The sequence below is a fragment of the Aphelocoma coerulescens genome, chromosome 8 (genome assembly GCF_041296385.1).
Source record: "Aphelocoma coerulescens isolate FSJ_1873_10779 chromosome 8, UR_Acoe_1.0, whole genome shotgun sequence".
NCBI lineage: Eukaryota > Metazoa > Chordata > Aves > Passeriformes > Corvidae > Aphelocoma > Aphelocoma coerulescens.
Genome location: NC_091022.1, coordinates 16,119,440 through 16,132,024, shown reverse-complemented (window position 1 = coordinate 16,132,024; position 12,585 = coordinate 16,119,440). Strand labels below are relative to the sequence as shown.

General features: G+C 36.8%; 1 protein-coding gene across 2 annotated transcripts in view; it reads left to right on the top strand.

The window, feature by feature from the left end:
* FNBP1L (formin binding protein 1 like) overlaps window positions 1–12,585 on the top strand; it is a 58,260-nt gene that overhangs the window by 19,465 nt on the left and 26,210 nt on the right. For both annotated transcript variants that reach the window (XM_069022738.1, XM_069022737.1), the window contains exon 2: window positions 9,873–9,988. In XM_069022738.1, the coding sequence (XP_068878839.1) occupies window positions 9,873–9,988 (116 nt within the window). The remainder of the gene's footprint in view (window positions 1–9,872; window positions 9,989–12,585) is intronic.

Sequence of the window (12,585 nt, the reverse complement as noted above, 5' to 3'; positions counted from 1 at the left end):
AGTTGCATTTACTTCAGCTTCCTACATAACAGGAGTAGAGAGTAGTTGAAACAGTTATCCAAGCTATGCTAAATGTGGAGGTTTTGTCTGGGTCTCTGTGCTTAGAGCTAAATGATTCATGTTACCAGAAGAGCCACTATATATTATTCCTCTACCAAGTTCTTACAGATTTAGTAGCTATTGTAATTGCACCTATTGTGAGAAATTAACTAAAAGTTAAGAGTAGGATATGTTTGTTTTATTCTTGTGCTGTAAGTTTTATGAGTTCATTGTTCACTCCAATTGCTGTGTAGAGGCCATGAAATGTGGTTTTTTAAGGAATTGTTGACATGAGTTTGATTCTAAATAACGTGCACTTTCATTAAATACATAGGAGGAAAGTTATAAGGAATATACCATGGCTATACCTTGGCCTCTGTGTTGTTGAAATGGTGAAGTTCTACTGGTGATACTCAGTGCCTGGATTCTGTATAGATATTTTTACACTATATTTGTCCTAATTGTCAGAATGATAAACAACGTGATTCAACCCATACCAGGTAGGTCCTTTTCTTTCTGGTTATTCTATTGAGATAAAGCCTAAAGATGCATCTTTTAAGTGTGAAACACACTAAATGCACTTGTCTGCCTGGGATTTGTGCATCATACTTGTTAAACAGTTTATAGTTTTTAAGCCAGTTTAAAATGGTATCCTACAGTCTACTTAATAGCTGAGCAGATAAATACACGGAAGTGATATTTGGATGAGAGGGAAGTTGACACTCTCCCTGCTTTTTCGCCTCCCCCATCTGGCAGAAAGTACTTCCTTGTTTTAAATTTGTATCAGGCATCTTGGCTTTTTGATGAGTTCAGAGCTGTGACCCTGTTATAGTTCTGAACTGTAGCAAAGTCTAAATTATATCCTCTAAGTTATATGCAAACTAAGTTATTTTAAAGGTCACATTTCAGTTCAGTAGAACTCACTAAATAGTGCAGTGTAAGCTGGGTTTCATAGTATTGCAGATGGACATGTTGTAATATAATTTGTACAGAGTTGTGTGTGCACATGCAAAGCTGGTGGATCTTGTTTTCTGAATTTGTGATGTAGGGCATCTATGTGTTCTGTAATATTCCATGTGCAAACCTTTTATCTTTCCCCACTGCCTTGCTTTGTAACATTGAGACCACTCCCTTCTTGTCTTGATCACACTGTTCACTCCCTTAGTGTATAGAGAGGAAAGAACCAGTGCATACTCTGCTTGTTAGATGCTATGACAGACCAGCCAGAGCAGGAATTTAACCCTTTGCTGAAGAAGTTGTCAGTAGGTGAGATCCCTTTTTTGTTTCTACAAGTTTTTAAAAAACAGATCCTCCAGAATGCAAAAATAGATTAAGTCACATGTGCAAGAAGTGGGGAGTGTCAGAGTTGCTTGCTCAGTCTGTGTCCTGTGGGTGTATTTTTAATAATATTGTGGAAGTGGCTGTAATTGGTAGAGAGACATTTAAAAGTTTTTAAAGTTTTCAGTAGTTTCACCAAGGGTTATTTAATCATGCACTAAAACATTCACATTGTGCATAGAGTGTCAAGTAATGTAATAATATTTTGTAACTGAAAAACTAAATGGTTCTTTACACAATTTTTCAAAAATAAAACTTTTGCATCAGTGTTTTCCAAGCCAGATACTTTGTTCTTGCAGATTTTCTGTAGGCTGCCATTAATCATTCAGTAAAATGTGCTGGTTTTGCACAGAACTTCTGCTTCACTTGAGGCCTCACATGGCTGTTGGTCATACAGCAAACTGAGTATTCTGCTGCTTCATTGATATATATAGCTTCACTTCTTTATAATCTGTCATTCTAGTGTTGCTGGAAAGATGTGATTTTGTCCAGATATTTCTTATAATGAGCAACAGCATCTCTAAATATTGTACAAACAGTAGTAGCATTTTTTACTGTGATGCATCATATTGCACTTCATTTAGGGTTAAACGTAGTCTTCCTGTCCCCTTTTTCAAGTGACATAACTAGGACTAAAATGTACTTATGCTTCAGTCTGTTTATTAACAACCTTCAGCCGTTCCCAGAAGACTCAGGAAGTGCCTGTTTTCTGGTTTGGCTATGGTGAAAATAAGGGGAATTAGGGGACTGGGCATAATTATGTCCTTTGTACATACAAGGCGAGCGTAATAGTGCCCCTGTGCTAAGATGGCAACTATTTTAATCCAACAATGCTCAAAAAGACATGGTTTGTGATCTGCTATTGTATTGGATAGAGATGTTTGAAAGTGGTCTGCTGTGTGTTAAAGTGGGGATTAATCTTAAAATAGAACTGAGTGAACAGTTATGTGTTTCAGAATTAACCTTTGGTTCAAATGCAGATAAGACTCAGGTATTCTAACAATCTCTATTAAGAACATGTGAAAAAAACCTGGCTAAGTTTCTTTAAAAAAAATTCTTCCCAATTAAAATTTGAATTAAATTAAGGGGATGATTGAAAGCTAAAGAGGGTTCTGATCTGGTTTACAAAGTAGGATTTCCTGCTCTGTATTTTATGTATGCTTGTATTCTAGTGAGACTTCATGTGAGTGTGTGTGTGTTTGTATTTTTCTCAAGTGGTGGTGGTAAGGGAGTGCATTCTGTTTGCTTGGGACACAGTACTTACCTCCTTCCTAACTTTGTTGGTAAAGATGCTAAAGCTGATACCCAGCCACAGTGAAGAGCCTGTTCTTCAACAAGCTCAATGTGAAGAGGCTGTGATGAGTAGCAGAGTGGAACTGTGTTCTGGCTACTGCAGACTGTGTTGGTAGAACTTCCTGAGGAGGAAGTAGTGGTGTGTTTTAGGAAATAGCCCTCCTTGCAGTCTGTGGCAGGCTGTGGGACTACAGAGCAGGGTCACCTGAGTGAAGAAGAGAGCAGACCTGTAGGTACTGCATAGAAGTGAAGTTTTCTTTACTTAATTTTACATCATGATGCAGTGAGGTAAATATGCTGTTATAGTTCTTCTGAATGTGACTGTGTATTAACTGAAGAATTCTGGAGATGATTCATTAACAGGGCGGGATAGGAGTGGTTGTTGAGATACCCTCTGTGGCAGTGAGTTCCTTTCCTCTCTTGTCTTAACACTGATGTTCAGTGTCCCAGTTGGGAACTTTTTCAGTCAGTTTGCTCTGCTGGTAGGAAACTATTGCTGTTAAAATCTAATGATTAGTCCAACTGATCCATTCAGTGGCATGGGTGAACTGGAGTGCACAACTGTAATCTCTGATTTAATTCAGCTGATCTGCTAATCTCCAGAAGCAGAACTTGATTCTTTTGTAATTATGGCTGCTCATTTCAAAAGCAGTCACAAATGTTTCCACTCATATTCTGTCTGTGGTAGATTCCTGCCCTTTTCTGGAAAATAAATATGTTGCACCTGTGAAGTTGTTAAGTCTCAAACAAGACATCCCCTCCTGCCAGACCAGACTTTCATCTACAGTGTCCAAAGCAGTTCCTTTGCTGCTGGTCTGGGGACATGTTTATGGAGAAAAACAGTCTTTGTCTTTCTCTTCCTCAATTGTGGCTCTCCATTTTTAGCTTTGCTTTAGAAACCTGACTTGCTGTATACATTATCTTACAGCATTGCTGGATCTTCAGTGGTTCAGTACTTTTTGGGAGTTTTTTGCTCACTTTATCATGCAAATGTTTCTCTAATAATAGAAACTGACTTTTTAAAATTAAAGTTGACAGTGATACTGCTTTTCAAGTATATGTGCTAAAGCTTAACAGGCAAATGGATTTTTCATACTGCGTTGATACTATGAATTTATTAATTCTTTATTCCTCAGAGCAATGTAGTCTTTTGTCCAGCTAAAAGTGATTTTTTAATTCCTGTTGTTTTCCTTTTGCATATTAAGCAGTGTGCATTTCTAGCCCAGTTTTGCAATTAAATATTTTCAAGCTACAGCATAGTGTACTGTTAATACCAGTGTCTTAATTTTTGCAAGCAAAGTAGCTCCATGTCCTGAAGATCAACTTACAAACTGTTTTCAGAAGTTTTTTAGGAATTATTTTTCTATTCATGTCTCAAAAAGACTACTAGATTTTCTTCGTAGTATCCTTTACGTATCCTTGTACAATCTGTAGTGAACTTCTATTTTAATATGAAATTGAAATGTGAAGTACTATTTATTTTATGTGTATGAACCTGTCACATTTTTTATTCCTCATCTTAATCTGAGTGCCTCTGCTTTATTTCCAGTGTCGCTATGGCTTTTGATGTTGCTGCCCTGAACCTTCTAATTGATATCCATCTTCTAGCCTATAAAATGCCTAGCCTTTAAGTTTGCTCACAGCCACATTTTTTCCTCTCTCTTACTGTAATACCTAGATTGTTTTCAGAGGGGAATGAGGTATAATTTGCAGATTAGTCTGGAGCTACAATCCAGAACTTGTAGAAAGCAGAAAAGAAAAACACTTTCTTTTTTGTTCTTGATATAGAAACAGCTCTTTGTTAGTTTTTAGATGTGAAACTAACAGGGTGTTTTGAAAAGATAAAGTACTGTTTAGCTGGAAGCAGCTTTTGTCTGCCTGTTAGGAAGAAGCATATTGCAGTTGCAAGGAAAAAAGAAAGACCAGACCAAATTGATAATTATGAGAACAAACAGGCAGGAGTACAGAGAAGTGATAATCAATTCAGACAGTAAAATAAAAGAGCTATTATCCTAAGATAGAAAAGGAAGCAGGAATGCATAAAGATAGAGACAAAAGTAGAAACCAAAACCAGTTAGACAGTGAAGAGGTATCCACAAAGAGAAACTGAAATGTATTGTTGGAAGTAGATTAGTGTAACATGCTCTAATTAAAATACAATTTTATAATTAACTTGTCCTGAAGACAAATAGGGAAAGGTATAGTATATTATACTGCTGACTTCTCATTAATATATTCATAGCTGATTATGATTCCCATAATTTTTAATGTAGGGCATCAGGTAGTTCTTTGTACAAACACTGCAAGAATTTTTTTGGTTTGTTTTGTTTTTTTGAAATAAAGAAATTTGGTTGGAGGTATCTCCAAGTAAAATAATTAATCATGTGAAGGCCTTGATCGTTATCTAAAAATAAAATAAATAAAACCCAAGTGGCATTTTTCATAGAAATAATTCAGCTATTTCATAAGAGTTTTATAAAATCTTAGTATGTTAAATAGTCACTTTATAATGTTTTGTAACTTAAAATATTTAACTTCTTGAATAGAGTTTTCTTCTGCAGTGCTGCTCATGCAGGAAAAAGGACATTATGCAGAATTTAACCTATCATTTAAATTTGTCCATGATTCAGGTTCATTTGACAAACCCTCATGGGCTTTAACTGAGTAAAGAAGAACTGCTAAGATTGGTATTAAGTTACCTAATCACCCACATTTTCTCATTTGGCTTACTGTGGACTTGCAGTTGTGTGGTTAAGTAGGTCATGGCTTTTCATAAAGTGATAATAAAATACAACATTTCTATCCACAAATGCACTGGGGCTTTTTTGATGCCAAGTGTTTTGAATTTTTTTTTCCCTGAACAAGACCTGACTGCTGCTTTTCCATGCTCTGAACACTGGCATAGTATATATTTCCTTGTACCAGACTGCACAAGGCTTAAGAAGTTGGAGAGCAAAATATGGGATTGAGTTTTTAATCTCCCATTCACTGGCTTGGAAGTTTAGACTGGCTCTGCAGCCTGAAGAACAAAGAATTGGGAAAAAAATCTCATCTTGAGCCAGTGCTTCAAAAGTGCAAATAGGATCACTTGGGTAACTGCAGACTAAAACTGTGGTCAGATGAAAGTATGGAACTAATGATCTGCAGTTGAGTCAATAGAGAATAAAACGATGGTAGAGTAATTAATGCAAAGTATTCTCATTTCAAATAAAATGTTTTATTAAGTAGATATTGCAGATGGAATTAATTGAGATAGGTTTCTGAAACTTGGAAGTCAATGCACTTCAATGTTTAATGTGATTCTTAAAACTTTCAGCTGTGTTGTCTGGAGGTCAATGAAATGGGAGACTAATTCGAGAGCAATTGGATGTTAATGCAGTTAGCTAGTTTACATATTGTAAAGGCATAAATTAGTGAAACAGAAGGATTTTTTAAGAATGATACCACAGTCCTAGCTTTAAATGTAAGTAGAGTTGCTTTCTGAGCTTGGTGAAAGCTGGGAACATTAACCCTTTAAAAATCTCAGTCTTGTTTAATGCCTTTTATTTGAAACTCCCATGCTAGTCCAGCGTCTGGACTGGTAGCTTTAGGAAGACTAAACATTCAGTATTTATGCTGTAGCATTCCCTTCATGCTCATCCCTCTGAAGAGATCTCCCATGTTGTTCTTTTTATTGGTTCTTGAGGCTTGTTGGGAGAAAAAACAAGTCTCTGTAAGAAGAGGAGAACTTATCTTGAGTTAACCTGGGAGAGTCTGTTTTGTCTTGGGTGCAGGTTTGAGTCAGGCTGGCTCTTGGCTTTGATGCTTCAGCTGCTATTGTTGTAAAGCTTCCTGCTATCTGCAAACACATGGTAAGTTTAGAACTGCAAACCTGAAGTATTCGTAACACCGATCTGTAGTTCCAGTAAATAATCTGGAAGTAGAATTTAGGGAGGTTACATTTGTTTTGGAAAGTCTGTATTGGCCTACTACAAACTCCTTGTCAAGTGTCAGATTTGTTTGTTTGTAATGGAGAGGCTTTGGACTACATTCCACTTTTGAGTGGGCAGTTTCTACTTTCTACTTCCATTACCTGACCTTAATCACTTTAATAATACTCAGCTGCAGTTTTAATAAAGATTTTTACAAAAACTGGCTGCTCAGCTGGCAAGAGATGTGGGCTGTTACTAGACAAACAGCAATATATATTTGCATGGAAATATTGTTGAGAACATCCTTCATTATAAAGGTGTAGATAGCCAGATATTGTAGGATGTGATCTTTTTTTTTTAATCACCTTTTGCTGCTCTCTAGTTAATGCAGTTTTCATATTTCTTATAAAGGAGCTAGCCAAATTAATACACTGATATATTTCTTTTGAAATTACAGACTGAAATTTTATTGGAACTATTTGGTCTGTTTTCTTGTCTGTACAGCACCGCCTGATTTCTGAGCATGTTTTTTCCTTTGAAGGTGTCACTTGTGTCTCAGTGCATTAGTTTGGTTTCCTTCATAGCAGTCTGGAAGATTTGCTGTTTATGTTCCGGTATGAAAAGGAAGTTTTTTGCTTAATCGAAGCCCAGAGTTCAAACACGTGCTTCTGGAGAGAGGTTGAAAGGACCATGAGTAAATTTGTGACTCCTGTCTAGAAGCCTTTCTGAAAAGGCCAGTCCTTTTTGCTTATTTGTTGATGTTGCCTTGATCTTTTGCTCATTTGTCTCAGTGGCTTTACAGAGCAGTATAAGGTGATTCTTGTGACTGTAGTCTTTCATTTGCTGGTTTATTGTTTATAGAGAATTTGAAAAATTGTGAAGCTGTGGGATAATCCAACAAAGCTGTCTTTGCACAGAACATACTGTTTCTAGAATCAGATGAAAAAGAGGAATTGAGGGGGGGAAAAAGAGTTTTTGTCATGTGGTCAATGATGAAATGCTTGTAATAAAGTGTGATAACTTGTCAAATGTCGTTTTCCTATTAATAGCAGATCTTGAATGAAGTTTGATCAGTGGAATCCTTTTTTGTTTCAACAAAATATTTGGAGAGCCACTGTCTCTGCTTGCATGTTTGGAAACATAAGTAGTGTGGTGTTCCCTAATGCTAATGAAACCTTAGCAGCAAATGAGAACTTTGTGGTCTAAAGAGCCTAAGTAGGACAGCAAAGGCTTTGTTCTGCTGTGTGCTGAAGGAAGTCAGTTTGTCTTAATGGTATTAGGTATTGACTGCATGCCAAAAGCACCTTTTAGAAACTACTTTTGGATGCTAGGTTAATTTTGTAAGAGTAATTACACAAATGAGTGGAGTATAAAAAAGAAAGACTTCTTGAGATTGATGTATTTTTGTGCATATTTGCAAATGTGGTTTGATGCTACAGCCTCGTAACTGTCTCCCTATTCCCACACTCAAACAATGCATGTGCAGCTTCTCTAAAAACAGTAGCAGAAATGTCACTTTATTTGACAAAAGATATTTTGAGTGGAAATGTCCAGTTGGTATAAAAGTGCACATATCAGAATAATCTGAGATACAGGCCATGCTTTCCCAAAGACACTGAAATCTTGTCTTCAGTCCCTCTCCCATTTCTTGGCTGTTTATGTGGTTCTCTGGTGAAACAATCAGGGAAAGTGGTTGTGATTTTGGTGGAGAGAGTGGTGCAGAGGCTGGTGGTGGAACAGGATGGATGCTTTTGGTTGGCAGTACTTGCATGCCATTGGACTGAAGTGTTCAAGGCACTCATGGCTGTGGTTGTTAGTCCATGGTGTAGGATACTGGGACCTGCAAGGCAAGATTTGAGAGCAACCTTAATCTTGTACTTTATTTTTATTTTTGTTGGTTGTATATAGTTGTCTTGGCCTGGTATCTCTAAGTGAACGTGCTTTCCTTGAGTCTTAGGCCTTGCAACATTTTATGGCATTTTTTGATTTAACTGTAGATCATCCTACTGCATGTTGAAATTGAACTTAAATTGCTAATGCTAGGAGTCTACATCATTCATTAGGTTCAGGCAGGGTACTGAATCTGCAAGAGATAGCCTCTGATAAACAGCCTTCACAGCTTTTTTTTTTTTTTGGTGTAACTTAATTAAACTTTGAGCTTAATTGCTTCCTTAGCTTTTTTCTTTTTTCTGCTTTTTATTTTTTCAGTTTACTATGAAGTGTATTTGGATACAGCCTCTACAGGACACAAACTTGGATGTTTAAGTTACTTGTCTTTTTGGGTTACTACGTAACTGCTAAGAAAAAATTATTTTAAATGCTATTGTAATCTGAAAATCCCTGATTTTTCCACTGTGGTAGATTATTGTTGCATGAAATGCAAGTATGTGTTAGACTAAAAATGTTTTTTAGGCTGTATTTTGTACCTTTGTTTTCTCCTGCCTAATTCTTAATCCCCACATTTCTGCTTGTTTTTTGAATTTTCAGCTTATTGAAAAGTCCTAATTAGCATGTCTTCTACCTGTTGATCAGTACAGAGTGCAGTGAAAGATTGATTTTGAAGATGGTTTAATGTATTAAAAATTCCCCAAGTTTTTTTGGGGAAACACAGTTTATTTTTGACTGCTTCTCTTTTTTGTTTTGTGCCTTTACTTTGCTGTAACTTTCTTAATTACTAAGGTCAGGTTTGCTTTTTTTGCAATCTCCTGTTAGAGCTGATCATGGACTGTGTATATAGTTTTGATTTAATAAATGTTTTTTATATGCAGATTACAGCCAGTTTAATCATGAAACTAAAATTTATATTATTTTTCTTTCAGTGGGCAATCCTAAGAGTGAAAGTAATTTTTTGTATCCACTGAAATTATAATTTCTTGTGTTTCAAAACTGCCAGACATCTCTTCTGTGAGCAGTCTCTTATTTATCTAATAGTGATCTTTGGTTAATGTCTGTTACCTGGGTGGAAAAGATTCACTTTTGAAATAAAGGATTTGGAGAGGAAAGAAAGATTTGCATTGTGAAAGTGATGAAAGACTGCTTACAGCTTAACATGCAAGTATTTAGAGCTGTTTTTGCAAAAAGAGGTAGATCTGTTCCTGCACATGAAACCTACTGTTCTGGTATATGGCTGAGACATATATACACATTTGACTGATTTATAACTTGAATGACTTCTATCCAAGTAGCAAGCATTCCCTCAGAGCACAACCTACAAACAAATTATGTGTAAAGCTGGTGCTGTTGCGATTCTTAACTAATTCTGGGTAATTTTGTTTCCTTTTGTTTTTAAAGGATCAGTTTGATAACTTGGACAAGCATACACAGTGGGGCATTGACTTCTTGGAGAAATACGCAAAATTTGTAAAAGAAAGGATAGAAATTGAGCAAAACTATGCAAAACAACTGAGGTAAGATTTTTTTTCTTTGCAAAAGGATCTTAGCAGTTACTTAAAATCACTGTATCAGATGATGGGCAAGTATGAAATGTAGTGATTAATGACTGTTTTTCATTTACACAGTGAATTACATCACTAGCTGTTTTCAGGACAGACCAGTCCAAACCATAAAATTATCTTTGGGTGTTTCTGCCTTCTCTCCCACTCTTCTCTCCCACCCACCCTTCAGATCTTTGAACTAAAAAGATTTAAGACTTAGAGATTCAAAATAAGGAAAACCATAGTGATTTTTTGCACTGACTATCAGCATGTTTGCCGTAAAGTGCATTATCTGTATCTACACTTGTGTGTGTGTGTGCCTCTGCTACTAATTAATTTCTCATCTTGAATTGGCAAGAGCTACAATACATTGTGTTAAGAAATCTGATTGAAATAATTGAGGAGAACTTGAGAAAACAAGACCTTCCTGTCCTTATAGCACACCCTTTCCATAGCAGGTCTTGTCCCTTTGGGTGAGACTGTAACCCAGCCACCCTTTGTCTTACCTCTGTTCTGTAGCTGCCAAGTGAAACATCTTTTAGGTCTGATAGGAATTTCCCTTCCGGGATCATACAAGGGGAGTAGCAGCCATGAAATGACTGCTTCAGAATAAAGTTATTTCTTCAGAATAAAGTAGGTTGATTTTTACCAAAAGGTCCACTCAGTGCGTGAAGAATAAAATTTAAAGTAAGATGCTCCTGTGAACTTGGCATTCACTGCCAGCTTTGCCTTCACCATCATCTTCACTGTTTTGAATTCCTTTGGGGATTCAGCTGAAGCTGCTGCCTGCCCTTGTCAGACTGAAACTGATAACAACTTCTCTCCTGTGGTTTCTTCCATCATCTCATCATTTGCAAAACAGATTGTTACCAGATAGAGAGCTGAGAAATCCTTCTTCATTAATACAGCAATGGGGTTCACAGCTGAGGATATGGATGTTCTCTATCTGGGCTGCTCATTTCCTTTTTGATTTCTTTATCAGTTTCTTTTCATCCAGTTGTATATATTCACCTAACATAATAACCAATTGCTTTACTGAAGGAATTTTTTTCTTAAAAGGAAGAAAATAAATACCACTTTTACAAAGCTGGTATAGAAGAACCTAAGGAGGTAAGGGAAAGTTGGAAGCATGCGCAGCACAGTTTGCAGCCTTGTTTTGATTTGTTTTCAGTTGTCTGTTTAAAAATAGAAATATGTTCTATTTCCACAGATCTATCAAAATATTTTCCTTAAATAGTATTAGCAAATGTCATTTTGCTTAATTGTATTTAACGGTTCATTCCACAGCTAGCAAGATGAGACACCACATTATTACTTCAGGATTTGACTAAAAATAGGAAATTTTCTCTGTTCAGCATTTTACTCTGGGTAAAACTATTGATTTTTCTTGAAGTGTCTTTCAAAAATGAAAGAGTTTTGTCGAGCACGCCTTCTGTCAGATGACTGGAGTGACTCCTTGTGCAGTAAGTATGACAGTTCTGGGAAGCACAGGTCTTGCTGCACACATGCTATACAGTGCATGCATGCACTTCCTGCCTGCTTCCAGTGAGGGTCTGGACAGCACATACTTCAGAGGGTGACTGATTTTCTGCCAGTAGACCAATTTGTGAAGCTACTCTTTGATGTTCTTGCATGTGTATTCTTTGGAGGAGACTTGATTGTTTAGTAGTGGACTATCTCACGATGACAACTTGATTTCAGCCCTCATTCCTCCTGAGGACACTCACTGTTTTTAATTATGTAAAATAGTTATGAGGCCCAGGGGGGATTGAGATCAAGCAAAATTATCACCTTCGGAAGAGTTAGCCATCCTGCATCTTGCTCCTGGGAAGTTCTGAGGGAGAAGATCTTGTGGGCTGGACTGTGGTTCTGGTGAATTTTAACATTGGCCGCATATGGCCTGTGAGATAGATATTGATATCCCTAATGGAAGTTTCTAGTAGATCACTGTTTCTTCCTTTTGTAATGGGAAACAATTTGAAAAACAGTTTTGAGAATCTTTTCACAATGAACTTTATAACTGAGATTAATTATGCTCTTGGTTAGTAGAGTATAAACAGTAGAGCGAGCGGTCACCTCTTAGTAGTTCTGTGGCTCTCTTAGTACTTGGATGGGAGACCAAGAAAAGCCAAGTTTAGCCAGGAGATAAAGCTAGTGATGTATGGTGGTATTTTTTTCTGTTTTGGTTTCAGTGTGGACCATGAATATTCTGTTGAGATCATTGATGGATCTTATTCTCATAGGCTTAAACCCAAGGATGAAAACTTGAGTGAATTTTTCCTAAGTTTTTACAAATTAGAGTCTACCTCCTGGCAGAAATTCACATTCCCTTTGTGTGTACCCTTGCATTTTGAAAACTCTTTTCTTTATGCTGTCACAACTTAGTGATGAGCCTTTCCCAGGTGCAACAGCCCTTCCAAGTCTTCTAGGAGATGGCAAGTGATGCATGTGCAGCCGTTGGAGCAAACTCACTATATTCTTACTATATGCAGGTGTTGCAGCTCATGGTTGCCAAATAATTCCAGAAGTGATAACTTTTTCAAATACTGGTTTTAGATTACAAGTCATTC